This window comes from Chenopodium album, chromosome 8 (genome assembly GCF_948465745.1).
Source record: "Chenopodium album chromosome 8, dcCheAlbu1.1, whole genome shotgun sequence".
In the NCBI taxonomy this organism is placed as follows: domain Eukaryota; kingdom Viridiplantae; phylum Streptophyta; class Magnoliopsida; order Caryophyllales; family Amaranthaceae; genus Chenopodium; species Chenopodium album.
In genome coordinates this window covers 66,777,341-66,799,776 of record NC_137841.1, presented here as the reverse complement: position 1 = coordinate 66,799,776, position 22,436 = coordinate 66,777,341, and the positions used below count along the sequence as shown (strand labels likewise).

The following is a 22,436-nucleotide window of genomic DNA, read 5'->3' as shown; positions in this document are numbered from 1 at the left end:
CATTGCAAGTAAGAACAAAAAGAATACTCCAATTACAATCTGCACTAAGGAGATAAACTCGATCACAGAAACAAAATAACATCAAAAGCTTAAATGCTTCTTCAAGTTTTTAGACTTACAAAAACAACAAGCTGTTGCCTTAACAAACAGGAGAAAGCAATAACAGATAACTCTTTACTTCAGTTGTACAAGTAGTTCTCTCTTTCCCTTGGCCTCATTAAGTTCTTCTCCAATCGACTAGTAGGCAAGTTAAGCGGCCTAGAGAAGTTGACAGAAGGAGGATCAGAGCCCGCGCTACTCTTAGAATCTCCATTTGAGAGCCCTGCAAGTTTCTTTGCAAACTGAAACTCATCCATAGACTGCATTTGTGCCCTTTGAGTTCTCCTCTTAGCCTTCGTCGATTCAGTGAGGTTCATGTAGCTTGGCCTGCTACAATTAGTATTATTCCCACCGCTCTCTTCATTCCCTGATATTGGAGTTGTAGAGGTGCACATAGAGGAGGAAGCCGAGCTCTCATCATAAGGAAATTCTGAACTTGGGCTAGATGATGACCGCGTTCCTTGAGCCATCATGGGTGGTTTAGCTGATATTCTTGTTGTCATATTGTTCTTTCTGACCTTAACTTGGCACTGAAGTTCAGAAGATTTGGGGCAAGTTTCTTTGAAGGGATTCACAAAGGCTTTCGGAGGTGGGGTTTTCACCTCAGATACTGTACTATTAACTTCTTCCATTATCAGTCTGTTTTCCCATGGTTTTGCTGCCATCCAACGCTCTAACCAACTCCAGCTACTCTTGTCGATTTCATAACCCTTAAGGGAAGGGGTTGAAAAGGTTGTTTTAAACCCTGAAAAGGGTGATGACCTCAATTGCTGAACAAATTCAGATACATCCTATCAGTATACACAATAAATCGCGATACATTAGCATTAGTAATGCAAGTCGAAAAGACTAGTAGATCAATACCTTTTGAGCAAGAGCATAAGCAAGTGCTCTTTCTCTTTTAAATGCTCCTTCTTGCCTCATTTGCAACTTTGTTTTAACTTCATCTAATGTTCCTTTACTATCACACCATCCTTCCTACAAAATTTTCAAATTATGCAAATCAGAAAAGTTCAAACCCAAGAATAATTTTTAGTTTGGATCAAAAACTGATTTGATTTAACCTCAGCTTGTTTCAAGAGTTCAGTCTTGGTACGTCGTTCATCAATCAATTGTTGTACAGCCTGTCCTTCAATTGACATCCTTACACGACGAGCTCTGACTCGTGCCTGAACCCGAACCAATGCCTGCATACACCTCAGTGTCACAGCAGCTTGTTTACGAACCTGCCGCCCTCGAACTAGAGCTTGCAGCCTCACAATTCCCTTCAATGCCTTTAAAGCCCTTCTTGCCTAATGAAAATTTTTTGGTCAAATTTTATCACAACCAAACCAGTTAAAAAACTGCATTTCCTAAAATCTAGTTAACCTTGCTTCTTATATTCAGCATACTGTATAATAATAATAATCAAGAATTAATTTCACAATTAGTAATTAATAAATCCTTTTCTCTTAAAACACTGTACAAGTTTAAATTCAAACACATCCAACCTGAATATGAGTTTACATTACTGCAATATGCTTAGCACAACATGAATAAATGTGCATTTAACACTACTCACTCCGTCCCTAAATTACATTCCTACTACTAGCATTTATTCCTCGTATAATAGAGAGAAGTAGGAATGTAATTTAGGGACCGAGGGAGGATGTTTTAACCTCAACATCCCAAAATGCCACTCTTCTGAACATTTCTACTAAGAGTAAAATCCACTTTGTACCATGGAATAAAAATACAATAATTTTGAATTTATTTCATATGACTTAACTATTCTCATATCAGTTCCAGTTCCATTGACACCTTGACCGTGTAATTTGAACTAGTAACACGACAACTAAATCATAACGCACATGATATAATAAATTACAATGACGAGTAAGAAATAAAATTACCAAAAAAGCACGGAAAGCAGTTTGAATACGAATAGCAGCCCTTTCTTTCCTAACAACACGAAAATCTTTAGGAGGAGCTCTAACAACAGTAGCAACAGCAGCATTAAACGCATCGTTTCGACACGGAGAATCCGAACCCTCTGAAGCTGTTGTCTTATGACGACCTTTGAACCCTTTCCATGTATTCAAATCTCCAGAAGGACTTCTCCATAACTTCCATTTCTTCCCTTTCCCTGATTTTTCCTATTAAAAAAAAAATCTCAAAAATCAGAACTTTTTTTCATCAAACAAATGAAAATAATTAATAAAATTCTGGGAAGTTTGTTAAATTTACATGGGAATGATCATCTTTGTCTGGTTTTTTGAACCCAATAAGGGTTTTAACCCATTTTCCAGAAGCACCCATTTAGAGAAAACAGAGTTAAAAAAACAGGGGATTTTTTTGTGAACAGAGAAGTAAAGATTTGATGGGTGAATTTTTAGTTTGAAAAGAACCCTTTTTTGTAAATTTGAAGAGGAAGAAGAAAGTGAAGATTTTGAAGAGAGAGAAAAATAGGAAATGTTTTTACTTCCTCAGAGAATTAGAGGTTGTTAAAGGAAGAAAACAGAGGAGGCAGAAACTGAGCCAATGAGAATTAAATCAAATTGTAATGTAGTGCCAATTACTGAGAGAGTGTTGAGAGGAGAGAGAAAAAGGGAAGTTTGAAATCTTGGATAAAACAATGAAGAAGGAAGAAAGTGGGGTATTTGGGTTTAGTTTAGTGGGGACTGGGGAGTTGTGGAGTAATGTGCAGGAAATGGGATTTGAGGAGAGAGAAACAAGTTTTAGAGAGAGAAAATTGTTTGAATTTTGAAAAATAGGTGTAACGGATACGAGGCTGCACCACCCCGCTTTTTTTTTTTTGGTAGTATCAGGTTGTTTTTGCAGTGGACTATACTATGGTTTTATCCTATTGGAGTAACTCATTTGATGCTTTACGATGTAGTACCGTGGAAGGGTTGAATTTCGACTAATTTGAATTTGGGTCGAGTCAAGTCAAATACATAATTCATGGTACGAGTAATTGCTGCACGTATGGTTTTAAGATGGAGTTAAATTTTTTACTAGATTATTTGAACACATGTTAATGCAACGAATCTTAGTTTATAATTGGTCTCCTCAATTATATGTTCAAGGGGTGAATGGGTGATGCATATTTTAGGATTTTGATTATTTACTACTCCCTACTCCATTTAGGTTTGTTCTTTTACAAGAAAATTAAGATTAATTAATGTACTAATTAAGCATGATTGTCTTATTGACTTATTGTAGCAATGATTTAAGTTTGATTGTTATATAAATGAATCAACAAAAGAATTTATTGAAACATATTCGAGAATATTTTGCTTTCATTAAAGTGTAAAGAATGTGTATTTTGATTAGAGTCAATTCAATATGATTCATTGAAAATAATACGGAGTATGAATTAATTCATTTTTAAATTCCTAAATTAAAAATCTATTAATTGTATTCAACATTATATCATCATATATCATGGAGTACATCAAATACAAAAATATTCAGTAAGACACATCCTTATTAAAGAAATACTCCGTATTGAAAAACAAATGCACAAAACTCTTACTACATGGTATCGAAGATAGGTGGGTTGTCTAAATATACCACCATACTATACCAAGGTAAATTAAGAGAGTAATATATTCACGTAATTTTTACTTATTTGACATTATTAAAACTTATTTTAATTAAGATAGTTTTTCAACGGAGTTATATACGAGTACAATACGTTATTATGTACGGAGTACTTCGTATAATCCATCTTCATACCAATCATACGGATACGATAGAATAGAAATCCAAAATACGTACAAAGAGTACCTAAGGCAAGACAGATCCTCCCACTTCTTCTCGTTGAAATAATGAAAAGGAAACGACCACTTTTGTCAGTTACTTGTAAAAATATGAAAATCTTCAAAAAGATCACTAAAAGACACAAAAATCGACAATAAATCTATATTTTTTGGACTCTTATTATTTTTTTGTAATTAAAAATTAATTACTTTGTTTAATGTAACAGTAAAATTGGGACCGCATGCAATGCAGTGTCTCTGTCTCTAGTTCTCTACTTGACATCATCGAAATCAAGGTAAATTTATTTCTTGGAATTTTGATTTCATCTTATCTCAGCCGTTGATCTCTTTTAAATATTTGTTTAAAAAAAAAAAAAAAAAACTCTTTTAATTATTTAAAAATCAAATCAAGTCTTTTTAAATTTATTTATTCAATTTACTTCGTACATAAAAGTATTTACTTGTATATATTTTTTTTCAAAATAAAAATAAAAATCATAGAAGTATTTAATATATATATGTATTTATTTATTTTTTCTTGGTGTTACACCCGGTTTATTTTTCGGGCTAATTCAAATTCGGGAATCAATTTTGAGGTCAAGTTTCATTCCCCTCCTAAGTTGCAGGGGATCGAACACGGCTCTCCCTACCAAGTTTAGTCTCAATTTATGCATTTATTTATTATTCGTACTATTAAAGTATCTATAAAAAGGGTATTTAAAAAAAGGTATTGGGTGGTATGTAAATAAATGTGAATGTGATGTTTATGCAAAGCATAAGCCATGTGCTGACTCGCATGTTTTCTCTTTTGGAGAGAAGCTTTTAAACTCTTTCATTTACTTTCATAAATTGACTCTTCTTATTATTTGCATGTGATTTTAAATTACTACGAGTACGTAGTCAAATTTTAAACTTTGGATACTTCAAAAGTTTATTTCATCTTCTCAGGTGACATTTCTGCTTTGCTTTCAATTTTTAAAATGCACGTACAATTTTTCTGAACTATAGATAATATGTATTGTACATGAACAATCGAGTGTCCAGATTGGGTCGAGTCAGGTCTGTTTTTAAAACTTGAATTATGCTAAATTATTGTATCCATATAAGTTAAAATCTAATTAAATTTGTTTTCAAGTTGATTTCGCACCAGATTAAAATCGGGTGTGCATTTGACACATGTAGCTTCTATCTATGTTTGACTGGATTGTGATACATTTCATACATAAAAAGGAGTGTGAAAAAAATGTAGAGAGTGAGCATAATAAACAAGTAAAAAAAAAATTTTAAAAAAAAAAACGAAGATGAAAATTAAACGAAAACATTTCATGAAAGTGGTTTACATGCATTGGATGCCATTACTCCAAAATTTATTCACTTAAAACTTTTGATTTTAACAAAGACTTTATACTTGTAGTTTACTTTTGGGATCCGTTTGGGACATTTATCGAAATCCATTATAATAATTACTGGAATAATATGGTGAATAATTTTAGTCAAGTGAAAGAAGAAAAAAGAGAACCAATAAAGGGACATATAACTTTAAACAAAACAAAAAAAAAAAAAAAAAGATATTTTTGGGCCAAAAAGCCTAAAGCCTAAAGAAGTCTTGAAATACATTTTTGGAGTTGAAATGATGACCAATACCTAAGAAAATTTTCCTCAAATTCAAGCTGAAAAACCTAACATAAACCCATACTTTTAAGGCTGGGCCCATGTTAAATAAGTCCAGCATATTGCTCAATATTGTAGTCATTTTGTTTCAAATTAAATGAAAAATGTTGATTAATGGATTTGACAATGCACTACTTTAATCATTAATATATTTAAATAATATAATACTCTATAGTAAAAATTATAAAAGGTTGATATATTTAGTACAAAAATATTGTAACAAATTTATCATTACCGCTTTGGTGTATTCAGTATTCTGCAATTCATTATTTGCTAAAACATAGTATATTTTACTTTGTTAAAAACTTAAAACACAAAGTATTGGAATTTGGAAGAGTCCATCCACCCATTAAGAGAGCCTATTATATACATCCGGGTGTACCGTACACCCAGATCATTCAACCAACAAATAAGTGAAAATATTATTTACTTAATTACTCTTTTTTTTTTGTCATGACACGCAAAACGAGACATTTTCGTTAATTTTTTTGACAATTTCGAGTTCGATTTAGATCCATAAAAGGTCAAAATGACCCCTGAAACATTAACCGAACCATTACTATCACAATAATGTAACAACACGCAAACCGAAATATTTTTTACATGCATAAGAGACATTTGCGTTATTTTTCTTTACTAATTTGAGGTTAATTTGGATCATTATGGACTAACATGACTCTCAAAACTTTAACCGAATAATTTTCGACATGCAAATAGAAACATTAAATGTTTAAAAGGGGTATTATATTATTTTCCTTAATTAGTTTAACTTAGTGAAATAGTTTTTAACGTTGTTAGTCACGGTTGGAAAAAGACCAAACCACGAGTGTACCGATGGGAAGGCAAAAATTTAAGAGTGCATCAATGGAAAAAGTCAAAACCACGGGTGTACCAATGAAAATTTCTCTAATCATAACTTTCAATTATAATAAAATACTCTGAACTCTAGGAGTATTTTCTTGTTTATCTAATTGAACTCAAAGTAGCTACTCGAGGCATTTTCTGCACCACTGAGTTGAGTATGACTATTAATTCCATGTGGGAGTGAAATAGTAAAATTTTAAAAGCTTTTTTAGAACAACTTTTTTTAATTATTCATATACTCCGTCCATTTTGAGATCATAGACATATAAACTACATAAAATTGAGTAATGGGGAGACTTGAAACAATGTGACTTTGTGAGAAAGGAGGTGTATATTTTCAAAAGTATTAGGGATGAAATTTCAAGCTCAAAACCTCACACATCCACATGTTCCCTACTAAAAATTTCCATAATTTGGAATCAATTAACTAATTGAATCTGAATCCTTATTTTCACCATGCTAGCTAAGGTCAATAATTCTTAACAAAAGACAGTAGAGGAAAGACCAACGTAATAGACCTGCTTAAGACTTGAGAATGAGAATAATTACTAAATAACTCTAGCTTGATTTTCAAACTAGATAGAAAATTGAGGCCATTAAACACCATAATTTACTCCAATGCATCTATATATCCAAGTCTCTTGCAGGAGACAAACCCATAATTTACTCCAATGCATCTATATTTCCAAGTCTCTTGTAGAAGACAAACCCATACCCTGAATCAGTCTACCGTCCTGCCCTTATAAATACAGGTACTTCTAACACTTGTAACCTACAACATAACACACAGCAAACTGGTAAACACAATACCCAAACACAATGGCTTCGCGTGCCTTCAGTTTCTCTTCTTTGGCTGTGCCACTGCTTCTGGTTGCAATCTTGATCCTTTTAGGTTCTCCTGCCCAAGTTGCAGCTGAAACGAAACTATCATCACGCAAGGCATTACCAAAACAGCCTAAAGTCCAACCCTCATTGGCTCCTACACCTACATCTTCCTGTGAGCCCCCGTCTAATACCCCTTTTACACCAATAACACCATCCTCTGTCAATCCTTCTCCACCACCAGACTTCCCTTTTACCCCAGAATCCCCTTATTCTCCATTCCCTCCGGAATTTCCTACCCCACCTCAATACCCATTCCCACCTGACTCTCCTTTCCCTCCGGAACTTCCTTCCCCTCCTTTGAATCCATCCCCGCCAGACTCTCCTTTGCCTCCGGAATTTCCTTCCCCACCTAACTCTCCTTTCCCCCCAGAATTTCCTTTCCCACCTAACTCTCCTTTTCCTCCAGAATTTCCTTCCCCGCCTTACTCTCCTTTCCCCCCAGAATTTCCTTCCCCACCTAACTCTCCTTTCCCTCCAGAATTTCCTTCCCCGCCTTACTCTCCTTTCCCCCCAGAATTGCCTTCCCCACCTAACTCTCCTTTCCCTCCAGAATTTCCTTCCCCGCCTTACTCTCCTTTCCCCCCAGAATTTCCTTCCCCGCCTTACTCTCCTTTCCCTCCAGAATTTCCTTCCCCACCTTACTCTCCTTTCCCTCCAGAACTTCCTTCCCCACCTTACTCTCCCTTCCCTCCAGAATTTCCGTTCCCCCCAGAAACTCGTTCCTCATCCCTAAGCAGGGAAAAGAAGCAAACACCAGCTAAAAAAACCCAGATTAAACCTCCAGCCAAAAACGGAAACTAATATGCCTGGCCTTAATATATGAAGATAACCTAAGGGGGATAGCAGGGTATACAGCATAAAGATTCTATCAATTAGTAGCACACATTAATATATAGCCAGCTTACTAAGTTGGAATGTACTCCAAGTATATGCTTAGTAAAGAACTCGAGAGTTTATGTAAAACCAGTCAGTGCAGATGTGTAGTGACTCCCTCCCTCTTTAACTTTTGTACTGAAATTTGCATACTATGTATCAAGTATGTCTTTATATAGCATTGGAATTACTAAATTTGTTTTGCTTAATCACATTTACGAGTAGTTTTCTTGTTCAAGCATTGTGTTATTGAAATTAACGCGTGTGAGGAAATTTATGGCACCAGAAACATGCTAAAAGGTATACAACTAACACAAACATGCAATAATCACTAAAGCTGAAAAAGGTCAGCAACACAAAATTCTGAAAATTATATATACAGATTTGCTCATTCAGAGAACCAAGAGAGTGACTAAAGCTTACTCAACTACATTGTGGATATGCATATGCTACCAGCTACAATCGTGAGAGACTTGAAATAAGCAGCAGAGAATATCAGAGTAATCCCCTTCTTAACTCAGAACTTTTGTTCTTGTTGAGCAAATAACTGATAATCAGAACACGATTCTAAACAGATAAAATCATAGGTTTAGCTCTAAAAGCAGATAGTCAAAGGCCTATTTTATGATTTGTGTCTCTCATGAAATAAATTATAATAATGTATGATTTGTTTCTTAACGTCAATCAATTGACTTTGGAGCTCAGCTTGCATTAGGATTTATTCCAGTCCATCCAAAACAAGAATTTATGAAGGAATTATATAATTTACCTTTCATCAGTACTCATCTCAAGTCTCAACCACCTAGGTGGCTAGGAAGCCTAATGAACAAGTGAAGAAAAAAAAAAAAAAAATCTACGTCAAACTCATAACTCTCACCAGTTTGATAGGAATGATGACCCTCTTCTAACACCGACAATGAGGGAAACTCAAAAGGTACAACTAAAATTAGTTCGTACTATGTAAGACCATTGATTTGTTGTTGGGAGAGCAGAGTGCAGACCAACTCAATAACCCCAAGCATGTAAGAAAGAAAAGCAATATACATGCTCAGCTAAAAAAAACAAAAAACAAAAAACAAAACAAAACAAAAAGAAACAGAAGCTTTGCTCTATTTGACTTATTTTATTTGAGCTTAACCAAACTTATTTACACTATAACAGAATTCGTTGTAGCAGAACTTTCTTTTGGGTGTCAGTACTTAAGTTGATTTTAATAAAACTTAATCTGTCTGAACTTAACTCATTTGAACTTATCTAAGTTTTAACAGAACGAGGCCTAGCAAAACTCAGTTCAGAAAAGGTCAATGTTTCTGACCAGATTAAGACAATATTTCCTATGCATCCTCTCCCCTTAGCTGTTCTTGAATCCTAAGCGTTCCACTAAAGATGACTTATCTAGAGAAGAGGGAGAAGTTTCATCATTTTATTCGTTTAGAAAAGGATGAAAAGATTTGGGACATCATCATAATAACAGAATAATACAAATAGTTTAACTGATCTCAATTACTTCCAAAGCAACTAGAGCAGTCTTAACATGATTATTGAGCAACATGACGATAGTATAATCAGGGTATACAAGATACCTTCTATGTAGAGGCTTAGAAAGGATTTGCATACAGTCTCACAGGCTTGTATCTGTAAGCTCACTCAAAGTTGTAATACTTATCAACAGTTTCTGAGACATCCCATGTACACTTCATACCTTTTGGGAACACCACCAAATCACCAGCTCCAAACTCAACAGCTTTGCTGGAACCATCAGGATAAACCTTCACCTTTCCTTTCAACAGAAAGCAAGTCTCCTTTGCTTCATAAGTCCAAGGAAACTTACTAGGAGCACAACCCCACCTATATGATGATAAAGAAAAAACATTACATGATAACCAAAAATAAATACTGTACATAAATCTATAAATTAAGAAGCTCCTGATACTCAAACATTCCTTATTATATTGGGAAAAAGGTAGAGTAATTTAGATTAAAGTGCTTAAAATAGACACTCATACTCAAGTAAATAATTAAGTAATCCCCTCTGTCAACAAAAAAATTAATAATACAATTTCAACTTGATTTGGCTTTATATTATATTCCTATTTTGGGCCTAGTCTGTATGTGTATTCTCATAGTCGATAAGTGCATTGTACACTTAACTCCTCAAAACCTAATCAATATACATGTTTTACAATTACTTACTCAAATCCTAATAAGATTATCACCCCCTTGGCTTAGCCTACTAGCACATTGTTAATAAAACACAATCTACATGTCGTTATTCTTCTTCTCTGATCTGCTTCACCTTTCTTGCATAATTCCTTTGTCCCCTTAGTTTTAAAAAGCGCAAGGCGCACCAAGGCGCAAATGGTCCTCGCATCCTAGGCGCAAGGCGAAGGCGCACGCCTTTTGTATGCAAGACGCATGTATTTATATATGTATTTCAAATTATTTTTTACTGTGATAGTACTTAATACCAATTGAAAAGATTCATAATAAATTAAGTAATGATATATTTAAAGCTAAGGTAGTCTGAATTTGAAAAAATGTCCATCATTATTCAATTTATAACTTAAATCTTAGTTATTTTCCTTGAGGCGCAAAGGCGCGCCTTACCAAAGGCACTTTGAGGCACACGAGGCACACGCCTTACGTAGGTGACCGAGCCTTACCTAGCTAAAGCCCATTTCCCAGAGCCTAGGAGTGAGGCGCGCTTTTTAAACCAAGTTTGTCCCTAAATAAAAGTCTCATTTCACTGCAAAATCTAGTCTTTTGTTTAAAAGGTAAAACTCATATTTTTCTACTAGCTTATTTGTTTTACAAAATTCACATTTACATCCAAAAAACCCTACTATCTCTTTTTCTTTCTTTTTTTTTTTCAAATCAATCTTTAATCAACTCCACTATCTTCTTCTTCTATCCATCTTTAATCAACCAAATCTCAATATCTTCTTTTACTCACCACAACCAAACCCCATTATCATGTTGTTATATTCACCTTTAATCAAGCAAAACCTACTATCTATTTATTTTATTAAACTCTCCTAAATATAGGTGCATTGAGAAAATGAGACTTGATCACTTGAGGGAGTATGGTTTAAGAGGAAAAAAATATGCACTGAGACAAAACTAGTAAACTACAAGTACCCTAATCACTGAGGGAATGAAAGTAAATCCAAAGTCTAATCAATAACGTCTACACTAGACTCTATAAGCCGTAAAGGCTTCACATGAGAGTACCATTGTTAACAAGTCATTAGCATTTGATGACATAAAAGGATCAGTAAATGCTGAGATCATAATGTTAACACAAAACTGAAGCCTGTATACATGATACTAGTTTCCAGAGATGCTCGATCTCTGAAAATCTGCAATAAAATACTACAAAATGAATCAAAAAAGATGTTATTGTCAAACGACACTTTAAGAAATCTCATAGAAATGTTACTACCTCGAAATGCTGATCACTTAACCCAAATATTGGAGCGCCATTTATAAAAAAGACAACCAATGACACTCATATTCTAGAGCAATTTCATCTTAGTGAACATTACCAAGATCACCAACCTATATACTAAGATTCCTAACATATATCAAGATCCAACAACATATATCAAGATCACCAACATATATCAAAAAGCAAACCCATTCCACCCAAACCCTCAAAAAGTGTTTCAACATTGCACACATAAAGCTTCATAAGCAACTCCAAATGACATAGCTACTCAAAGTTTCACAAAACACCAATGGTTCAATAAGTGTCCAAATGTCAAACTCGGCTATTCAATGAAATGTTTTCGGGATTATAGCCCAAAATGAGGTGTTCATACCCCCACATAACCGTGCCAATTCTAACACGACTATTAATTAATAATGAAGAGTCCAAATAACATAACAAAGGAAAATAAGTTATAATAAAATTGAAAACATTATCATAGATATAACCATTAATAGATTAAATAACAAGAGAGAATAGAGAAATATACTTAGGCCAATCACGAACACCGAGCTCAGAGAGCCTAGACTCAGGAGGGTTCCTTTCAATTTTAACACCCAATTTCTCGATTGTAGTTGACATGCTTGTGCCCTCTGTTGATGCCTTAACTATGCAAAAAGATGGGTTTTTCTTGGTTTTTAATTGAAAAAAATTCGACCCACTTTTTGATTTTAATTGAAAAGGTTGAATTTGAAGAGGGTGATGATTTGGGTTGGAGGAGTTTTTGTGGGTTGAAGAAGGTAGTAACCCTATACTTGACTGTCCTATGATTGTAAGACCAAACATTCCCATATTTTTTTAAGGACTTTTACTTTTTTTTTTTTAGATATCCCAGTTTTTTAAGGCAACTTTAAAAATAAGTTTTATTAGTACGTCAGTTTTTTGGGAATCTGGTTTTTTTAGTACACAAATATTTTTAACCATAGAATGAAAGATTCATTTGAATTAAGTAATTAACTATGTCCACTCACGTCCTATCTTGTTTTTGATGTTAATTTTTTTTTTTTTTTAAAAACGATAGGAAAGGAGAAGGCTTTACCAGGTCGGAATCGAGGAACTAGAAATGGAGGAAAGTTATGCATTTACTAATGCATAACATTGATTAAAATATTATAAAAACACATGGTAGAGAGAGAAAAGAAGAGAGAGATAGGAAGAGAGAGGCATGTAGGTGGACCACACCTATTTTTTGGTCGGATTGTATCACGTGATGGGGGACCACATGCTGATTGTTCCACTGAAAGTTTGTATAGTACCATTGAATCCTCAGTGGTACTATTTACGCATAAATTTAGTACAACTGAATGCATATATAATACCATTATGTGCACATATAGTATCACTGTATATTCAATGGTACCATTTGATCATCCAATAATATCATAATATTTATTCGTTTGTACATATGCATAATTACATGAATACCCTTTGTTATGCATTTCTAAATGCCTAACATTCCTCCCTTTAAAATTCCTCGTCGGAATCTATCATAGGTAAACTCGACGCGAGTTAACGTACTATGAGACAAATTGGGAGTGAGAGGAAGGGTAAGGAATTGTCATCCTAAATTGTCTCTAATGGGGTTTGATATTTTGATTCCACAATCTTTTGGTTGTGAGGTGACAAACTTTGGGCTGGGATGTTTCGAGGATGGGCTAGGGTGTTTAGGCAGTGGGTTAGGGTGCTTCGGGGAAGGCCGGTGATTTCGGCAGGTGGGCTTGGCGGCAGTGGGGCTCCCGACGGTAGGGGTTTGGGTGGCTGGCTATAGGAGTGGTGGCTAATAGACCTGTCAAACAGGTCATTAAGGTCGGGTTCGGGTCGAGTCAAATTCGGGTCAGCAAATGTTCGGGTCGGGTTGATTCGGGTTTTGGGTCAGGTTAAGTTCGGGTCAAATCTGTTTGGGTCGGGTCAATTTTTAAGATCAATTTCCGAGTCAATTTCGGGTCGGATCAAATTTGGATCGAGTCAATTCGGGTCGGGTCTATTTGGGTCAAGTTTGTGTTGGGTCACCAAAATAAATTCACTTAAAAAAAATTGTTGGAAAAATAAAGTAAAATCGTTAAAAAAAAAATTTTTTTAAAAAAAAAAAAAAAAAAAAAAAGGGGGTTTCTAAGCTATACCCCTAAGGTATTCGAGTTTCTAAGGTGTACCCAAGCTTTTTCAAGTTTCTAAGTTGTGCCCCTCAACTCACTACCATTACTGAATGGTACCCTCTTTGGGACTTCCACGTCACCTAAAGTTAACAATAAATTTAATAGAAAGATGATAAAAAGGTAAGGAAATGGTAGGAGAAAGAAATCTTATCCACCGCAACCCTAATAATGAAAACTGGTGCCACGAAATCACACTCTCGAATAACTTTTAAACAACTAATAAGGGTGCATTTTAGTATTGATAAGGAGTTGAAGGGCATAGCTTAGAAACATGAAAAAGCATGGGTACAACTTAGAAACTCGAATACCTTAGGGGTATAGCTTAGAAAAACCCAAAAAAAAAAAATGAGTACCTATTACGTAGGAAATAAAGAATCCCTAAACTATGTAATTCACTATTTCACCCTATTCACTTAGGATTCGGGTCAATTCGGATCGGGTCACTACGGGTCGGGTCGATTCGAGTCAATCAATTTGGGGTTGTAATCGGATCGGGTCACTTCAGGTTTCGAGTCATTTCGGGTCGGGTCAAGTTCGGGTTTCGGGTCAGGTCATTTAGGTCGGGTCACTTCGGGTCAATTCTATTTTGGGTCGGGTTCGGGTCAGGTAGGGTTAGTTCGGGTTCGGGTCATTTTCGAGTCAACTTTCGGGTTACGAGTCGGGTCAATTAGGTCGGGTCAGGATTGCCAGGTCAAATTGCTAACATCTGTTAATCCATGCTTTTTTTTTTTTTTTTCTAAGGTGTTATTTTGCAAAAAAAAAAAAAAATTAACAGAGCAAAATATCCTTTTATAAATGTAGGGAAAAATGTACAAAAGTTGTATTTTTTAAAAAATATAAACACAATACTTCGTATATTTTATTTTTTTTAAAAAAAATACATATTTTGCCTAGTGTAACTTTTGTATACATCCGGTTTACACTAATATTAGTGTACATTGAGCAGTATAAGGGTAACTTTTAGCTAATTTTAGGGTAACTTTTTGCCTTTCTTTGGGTAACTTTAAACATAATATAATTTTTATCTATAGTACTATATAAAGAGAAAGGACTTCTTCGTCGCTAAATTTTGTTTTTCCAAAAATACCCCTCTACTTTTTACAAATTACATTATTTACACACAATTTTTTTTTAAAAAAAAAAACTATCCTATAATAATTACCCATAAACATAAACCATTATTTAAATAAATAAGAACTATCTATCATAAGTTCATAACTACCCTATAATAACTGCTCTACTTCTTTCACAAAAATGTATATTTTTAACTGTTCTTACTCCCAATAAAAAATAAAATTGCTCTTGATTTTTTTCCCCTTCTACGTAGTAATTTTTATATGGTAGGACCCCTTAGCTTATACACAAATTTTTGTATGTGGCTGGCCACACGGTGTGGCCAGCCACAATTATTATTACTATTATTATTATTATTATTATTATTATTATTAAAAAAATACCACAACTCTTCTCTCTCTTTTTTTTTCTTATCTTCTTCTCCAAACCATACATCACCAGCAACCATATCTCTACTATACCCATTTTCTCTCTCCTCTTTTCTTAGCTTCTTCTTCAAGCCAAACCACACATCACCAACAACCATATCTCTACTCCACCCATTTTTTCTCTCCTCTTTGCCAAATTGCTGCAATTAAAGCCTGAAATTGTAGAAATTGGGTGTTAACTTGCTATGAAAAATTGTGATTAATTATCCTTAAAATCATCAACAACATTTGAAGTAGTGAAATTGATGAGAACCAAAGAAATGTGAGCTCGTTTTCTTCGTGGAATCTTAGATCAAACATTCTACGCCAAAAATTGTAGGGTGTTACTAGTTTGGTTATGGGTACTTGTAGGTTTTACTGGTTTGGTCAGGGATTACATGTAGGGTGTTACTGGTTTGGTCAGGGGTTACTAGTTTGGTGATGGTGTTACTGGTTTGGTCAAGGGTTACATGTAGGGTGTTACTGGTTTGGTCAGGGGTTACTTGTAGGGTGTTACTGGTTTGGTCAGGTTACTTGTAGGGTGTTACTAGTTTTGGTCAGGGGTTACTTGTAGGGTGTTACTGATTTAGTTAGGGGTTACTTGTAGGGTGTTACTAGTTTTGCTCAAGAGTTACTTGTAGAGTGTTACCGGTTTGGTTAGAGATGCTTGTAGAGTGTTACTAGTTTTGCTCAAGGGTTACTTGTAGGGTGTTACTGGTTTGGTATGGGGCTTACAAGTAACCGTTAAGTAAGTAACAAGTAACCCTTGAATAAGTAATTCATACAAGTAACCTTTGAAGTAACTCATATAAGTAACCCCTGAATAAATAATTCATTCAAGTAACCCTTGAATAAATAACTCATACAAGTAACCCTTGAATTAACCCATACAAGTAACCCCTGAAAAAAAAAAATAATAAAAGTAACCCCTGAAACAAAAAATACAACTAAATCTTGAAAAAAAAAAATACAAGTAACCCCTAAAAAAAAAAATACAAGTAACTCTTGAAAAAAAAAATACTAGTTACCCCTGAATAAATAATCCATATAAGTAACCCCTGAAAAAAAAAATACAAGTGACCCCTGAAAAAAAAATAACAAGTAACCCCTGAATAATTAATCCATACAAGTAACCTCTGAAAAAAAAATACAAGTAACATCTGAAAAAAAAAAATACAAGTATCCCCTGAATAAATAATCCATACAAGTAATGCCTGAAAAAAAAAATACAAGTAACCCTTGAATAAGTAATCCATACAAGTAACCCCTGAAAAAAAAAAATACAAGTAACCCCTGGATAAATAATCTATACAAGTAACCCTTGAAAGAAAAAATACAAGTAACCCCTGAAAAAAAAAATACAAGTCCTGAAAAAAAAAATACAAGGAACCCCTGAAAAAAAAAATACAAGTAACCCTGACAAAACCAGTAACCCCGTTATGCGAGTAAATAGTAACCCCGTTATACTGTGTAATCCGTTATTTTTACTGATTTGGCAGCAGGCCACACGGTGTGGCCTGCTGCACCAAAAAAGCTCTGTAGCTTATAAGATAAAGAGGAGAATTTAGCAAGTTTTTAATATTGCGCGTGCACACACACGCATTTGCGTGTGTTTCTTACCTTGTATAAATAGATAACAAGAAAAGTTTTATAGAGGTAATTTAATTACATTCAATCACTAATAATTGATTTTTAGTCAATTAAAATGTGATTCTTTACTAATAAAGCGTAGATAATTTTTATTTGAATTGGGTTACTTTTACGCATATTGGGGTAACTTTTATTCATTTCAGGGATAACTTTTAATCATTTTATGCTATCTTTATAATGGATGTACAATAATTATTGTACACCCGATTTTTTTAAAATTTTGTGTTTTGCCTAATTGAGTACGGAGTACTTCCTTTTTTTTTTTTTTTTAAGTTGTTCCTCAATGATTTTTATACACTATTCACATATTTTACTTTAAGTATCTAAGTAGTTATAAATTAGTTATAAATAAAGTATAAAGAAAAGAGAAGCTATTGTGAGCGGATGCTCGCACTTAAAAACATAATTATATTGGACTTTATTTAATACAACTAAGTGTATAATTTTCCAAGTGACCGCGGTAAAATCATCTTAGATATAAGGGTCAATCGTTCGTAAAATCATCTTAGATATAAGGGTCAATCGTTCAAGGCTCACCTAAAGCCATATCAATAAACTCAATAGATAAAATGACGTTTTGCTATATCCTCTCAATTATTATGCGCATCTTGATATCATCCCTGTAATGGAGAGAACATCCTCAATTTTTTTTTGGAAAAATTGCCATTTGCTACCACCAAAAGTACCATATGTCACATTTGCTACCCGTTTAATATATATATATATATATATATATATATATATATATATATATATATATATATATATATATATATATATATATTTTTTGCTACCACATAATTCCCTAAAATGTATATTTCACTACCAAAGACTAAGGCCATTATTGTTTCCATTAACTTGGGTTTAGCCACCGTTCAACCACCTTGCACCCACCCCTCCACTTCGCTGCCACCCGTCCCCTCAACTGCCACCCCCTCCCTTTCCCCCACCTACACAACCAACCCCCTCCCTTTTCCCGTTCTTACTACCCCGATCCCCACCCCGAATCGTAAATCACCCCCTTTCCCTTCCCCCCCACCAGAAATCGCCCCCTTCCTATTCCTGGCTCCCCCACTGAAATCTACCCCCTCTCCTTCCCTTACCTTTTTCGGCCATCCCTAATCTTAAACCACCAGCTGCAAAACCACCCTAAACGAATTTTAGGGTTTCGCTTGAGATGGTTTTAGGGTGGTAATTTAGGGTTAGGGATGGCCGAAAAGGGTAAGGAAGGGGAGGGGGTCGATTTCGGTGGAGAGAATGGGGAAGGGGGCCGATCTGGTGGGGGGAGGGGAAAAAAGGTGGTTTCCGGTTTGGGGTGGGGGTCAAGGCAACAAGAAGGGAATAAGGGAGGGGAGGTTTGCTGCGTAGGGTGGGGAAAGGAGGGGTGGGTTCGCGCCGACGCCGGCCAAAGCTCTGGCGCTGGCCGCCGGCAGGGGGGAGGGGGAGAGGGTGGCTGGGTTACTTTGTTTTATTTTAATTTTTAATAAACTCAACGGAATCTTAACGGATTTGGTTAAGCGGTAATGAAATTTTAATTATGTGATTTTAGGTGGTAGCAAAATAAAGTTTTTTTTTTTTTTAAAAAAAAAAAAAAAAAAAAAAAAAAAAAAAACGGGTAACTAATGTGATTCAGGGTGCTTTCGGTGGTAGCAAATGTCAAATTTTTCTTTTTTTACAAGTATTTCAACTAAGGAAAAGGCCTATTGTAGAAGAGATCAAGAGATAGCCAATTCAACTGCCTTAGTCTGAAATTAAAGTTAGCAAACCTCCTCATATGTTAAAACTCTAAACTGTCAATGCTCTTAGAAATTCAAAAAAGAACTAATACACAAGTACATGCTAATGAGTCCTAATGTTACTAGCATATGTAAGGAAAAAAGATAATTATTTTTCACTAAATTGTATCTAACAAAATATAAGATAAGTAACAACAAAATATTATCTCTAACACTATTAAAAAATAATAATAATAAAAAATCTAACAATCCCTATATCAATCAAAAGATATAATTTGCATAACTTTTTTTTTTTTGTAAGGCATATATATATATAATTTGCACACTTCTTTATGTATCTGCTTCCGAATTGCATTATTTTTTATTAAAAAGATATGCATCAAATTTGTTATGAAGACATACAGAGTACAATTTGAGCTACATTCGTTTTCTAAATCGTTTTGGGTTAGCTTTTGGTATTATCATAGGTCGAGTCAAGTTCAGCTCACGTCAACTTCAAAGTTAATTAAAATTTAGAAATAAATTGAATCATTCCACTCAAAGTCAATTCAAGTCGAATCAGTTTTGTCAGGTCTATTTATGAAGGGAATCAGTCATTATAAACAACCAAATATATAGCGGGCCATCAAAAACTAAGATCGGTCGCCAAAATACAAAGATCAATTGTTCTAATTCAGATCATATTCCACAAATCTTTCTAAATCATCATAAATTCAAGGCTAACATTTTCTTAGTTCTAGTCTAATGTTACACCCAAAGTCCAAAGTCGCAACAATACCTTCACAAATTCCTCACCACCCTTTGACCAAGTCACCTAAGAAAAACAAAAAAATTGTGATAACAATAATTGCATAAAAACTAACACATAAAATCTTTTCCAGCCCATAAAATAAAACACGTAAATGCTGGAATTAGCTTGCTTTTTTATACTACTTAGTCTTATTTTTCCCACTAACCAACTTTCATAAAACATGATCATCAAATAAAAACACATACAAAGACTTTTCTCTCTCCTCATACTCTGTTTTCTTCTTCTTCCCAACCACACAACAAAACCCACAAATTTCCATGGCTGCTGAATTCCAAACTCGAACATCGTATGAGCGAACAACGAATAATTTGCAGCTTGATCTTTATCACGGTGGCGGTAAGAATACTTGGAATGATCGAAGAAGTTACAGTTTAGATCACCATAACAATGATGATATTTATAACAACAATCATAATGTTTATGAGAATCAATTTGATAATAAGCTGAAGAAATCGAAAACGTTTTCGAATTCGAAAGTTTGGTGCTTTAGTGATCCAGAGTTTAAGAGGAAGAAAAGGGTTGCAAGTTATAGAGCTTATACTGTTGAAGGGAAAGTCAAAGGGTCATTCAAGAGGAGCTTCAATTGGTTAAAGGAGAAATTGTTATATGGATTTTGGTGACTAATTATGATTTGGTTTGATTTTATTGTAAGTTTTTAATTTTATTAATTTGCCATTTTAATCTTAAATTTTGTATTTTGTTGTTTGCCTATATAATGCAAAAAATTGTGTATTTGTGTTTTTTTCCTCTTTCAAAAAAAAAAAAAGCATGTTGTAAAATTAAAACATTCATTATATATACATATGATTAGCCAATTTTAGTAGTTGAATTCATGATTTTTCTAACATGTTCATTAGTTTTGGAATTCGAGTTTATTGTATTTGTGGTTTAGATACTATCTTATAGGAAATAGTGTTGACGAGATTTGATTTTATCTCTTGATTTTCAACCAATTAAGTTAGTTGACATGCGCTTACAATACTGGGAGTTTGATAAATTTTTTTGTATGATTGAAGTATAGAACAAGAAATATTGTAGAATTTACTTCTTCAAGAAATGGTGTCATCTCTAACTAAATAATCCACCCTAAAATGGACATGCTACATCTTAAAATTATAATTATATCACTAATTTCATTTTCATTCAAGATATGCAGATTAAATGTGGTATCTTTAATTGCAATAGAGGGTGTTGCAAGGAAATGTGTCATAATGTAGGACATGAAATTTCTTAGTACGGCTTCCTAGCTTTTTAGGTTTTTGGTAGTGCCCTTTTATTTCACACAAATGTTATGTTGCCCTAATAATGATTGTGTTACAAACTTGTATTACAAAGAAGTGATTAAAGATTTTACATTTGTGAGGGAGAAACCTATTCCTCTAAGTCTCATCGGTTGATATGCACGGAATGCAGGTGACTCACTACGTAAACTTGGGGTGGTAGAGACGAGGGATCTACTCGATCTAAAGTGTTTCCGTTCCAAAACATCCCTTAAAAGTTAGAGATATTTATGAAGTATACTTGTTCAATAACTGACTTATAATTTACTAGTTAAGTAGATCGGATCATCATGTATAATTTGGAGGTGATGGCGGACTATACTCCACAACCGGGCAACCCCTACAGGTTGGTACGGCTTAAAATTATGCCTATGTTGATTGTCATGTAACATACAGGCAACATGCTATACAATTAAACAGAGTTGACCTATTGATTAGATACATCGGGTCCAATAGGGTTTGGAATGTTGTTGGTGTCTCAGCATAATAATATTCTTCTTCTCATTTAGTGTTCATGGTAGGCTCATAAACAAAAATAAGTTGTACGCTTATTGTAAAAGTCTGTGATACTTGTGATGTTAGTACTAAGTACTTCCTCCATTTTTTATTACTTGACCCGCTTTGACTTTTACACTATTCACCACCCCTCATTTGACCATCTTTTGTAAATAATATGTAAGGAAAAATATATTTATGTATGATCTTTTTGGATTCGTCTCAATAAGTACTATCATAATATATAACTTTTATAATTTTTACTTACGAAGAATTTAAGTTATTGATCATTAAATTTTTACATTGGCAAGCGCGATAAAAGAAACAGGTCAAGTAAAAAAGAACAGAGAAAGTATATATAAACATGTGTTCCTCTATTTGTTTAGCTTCAAATGTGCTTGTACGTGGACTGTGGAGAACTCGACGATGGCTTGATAAAGCTAGAATGACAAAGATGGTTTGCTTGAAGAGAGTTGGATGTATAAGTTTACCTTGTACAAGTATATGCACAGCAAGTGAGCAAGTCATTTAATGTACGTACGGACTACTTAGTATGCAATAAAGCAATTAGACGTCTAAGAATTTGATTACATTGAAGGTTCTTCCCTACACAAGTACACATAATATAATCACTTGCAATATAAAGTAAACTAGGTTAAGTCCCGTGCCATACACGGTCATAATTAAATTTTACAATAAATAAATTACAAATAATGGTGTAAATTCAACATTAATTTATCTAAAAAAAATTATTTGCAACAAAATAACTTGAATTTTAGTTTATACCAATACCAAATACTGAAATATGTAAAGGTTATTGAATTGGAAAAAAATAATATAATAATATAAATTTAGAAGCTATAAGGTTTTATATAATAAAATTAAAATATTAGCTTAAATTTGTACCCATTTGCGAATTAATATACATCTATCCTTAAATTATTAACACATTTTCACATAAATATGAAAATTTATTTGATTTCATTTTGCTTTAGAATAATCAATATTTCGTAATTAATTTTTTTAATATATTTTTAGTGAGTAGTAGGAGTTTTTATTTATTTTTAATAATCATATAAATATTAGAGTAATTATATTAAATTTTCCAATATATGTTATGTATACTATAATAGAATGATTTTGTTCTTATAAACTTTATATAATTTTAAGATTTATATAAAGTATGCTACCAAATGATATTTTTTAAT

The 22,436-nt window shown here is 33.8% G+C and overlaps 3 protein-coding genes across 3 annotated transcripts; 1 reads left to right on the top strand and 2 right to left on the bottom strand.

The window, feature by feature from the left end:
- Nucleotides 1–45: 45 nt before the first annotated feature.
- LOC145556333 (protein IQ-DOMAIN 6-like) lies at nucleotides 46–2,693 on the bottom strand. Its single transcript, XM_081617986.1, has 5 exons — nucleotides 2,326–2,693; nucleotides 1,992–2,234; nucleotides 1,164–1,391; nucleotides 964–1,077; nucleotides 46–869 (listed from the first exon to the last, which is right to left on the bottom strand). The coding sequence occupies exons 1-5, from the start codon at nucleotides 2,395–2,397 to the stop codon at nucleotides 180–182; spliced, it is 1,347 nt and encodes a 448-aa protein (XP_081474112.1). The 5' UTR covers nucleotides 2,398–2,693; the 3' UTR covers nucleotides 46–179.
- Nucleotides 2,694–9,577: 6,884 nt separating this feature from the next.
- Nucleotides 9,578–12,463, bottom strand: LOC145642057 (uncharacterized). The gene is made up of 2 exons (XM_081693130.1): nucleotides 12,113–12,463; nucleotides 9,578–9,983 (listed from the first exon to the last, which is right to left on the bottom strand). The coding sequence occupies exons 1-2, from the start codon at nucleotides 12,412–12,414 to the stop codon at nucleotides 9,779–9,781; spliced, it is 507 nt and encodes a 168-aa protein (XP_081549256.1). The 5' UTR covers nucleotides 12,415–12,463; the 3' UTR covers nucleotides 9,578–9,778.
- Nucleotides 12,464–19,710: 7,247 nt separating this feature from the next.
- On the top strand, nucleotides 19,711–20,073 carry LOC145555368 (uncharacterized). The gene has a single exon (XM_081617113.1). It carries the CDS (start codon nucleotides 19,711–19,713, stop codon nucleotides 20,071–20,073), a length of 363 nt encoding a protein of 120 aa, XP_081473239.1.
- Nucleotides 20,074–22,436: the final 2,363 nt, after the last annotated feature.

Bases quoted from the DNA above. Each gene is read 5' to 3' on its own strand.
- LOC145556333 (XM_081617986.1), bottom strand. From the start codon at position 2,397: ATGGGTGCTTCTGGAAAATGGGTTAAAACCCTTATTGGGTTCAAAAAA. The intron at 1,392-1,991 runs GTAATTTTATTT...AATTTTCATTAG, and splicing joins CTGCTTTCCGTGCTTTTTTG to GCAAGAAGGGCTTTAAAGGC. The intron at 870-963 runs GTATTGATCTAC...GAATTTGTTCAG, and splicing joins CTTATGCTCTTGCTCAAAAG to CAATTGAGGTCATCACCCTT.
- LOC145642057 (XM_081693130.1), bottom strand. From the start codon at position 12,414: ATGGGAATGTTTGGTCTTACAATCATAGGACAGTCAAGTATAGGGTTA. The intron at 9,984-12,112 runs GTATATTTCTCT...ATCATCATATAG, and splicing joins GGTGTTCGTGATTGGCCTAA to GTGGGGTTGTGCTCCTAGTA.
- LOC145555368 (XM_081617113.1), top strand. From the start codon at position 19,711: ATGGCTGCTGAATTCCAAACTCGAACATCGTATGAGCGAACAACGAAT.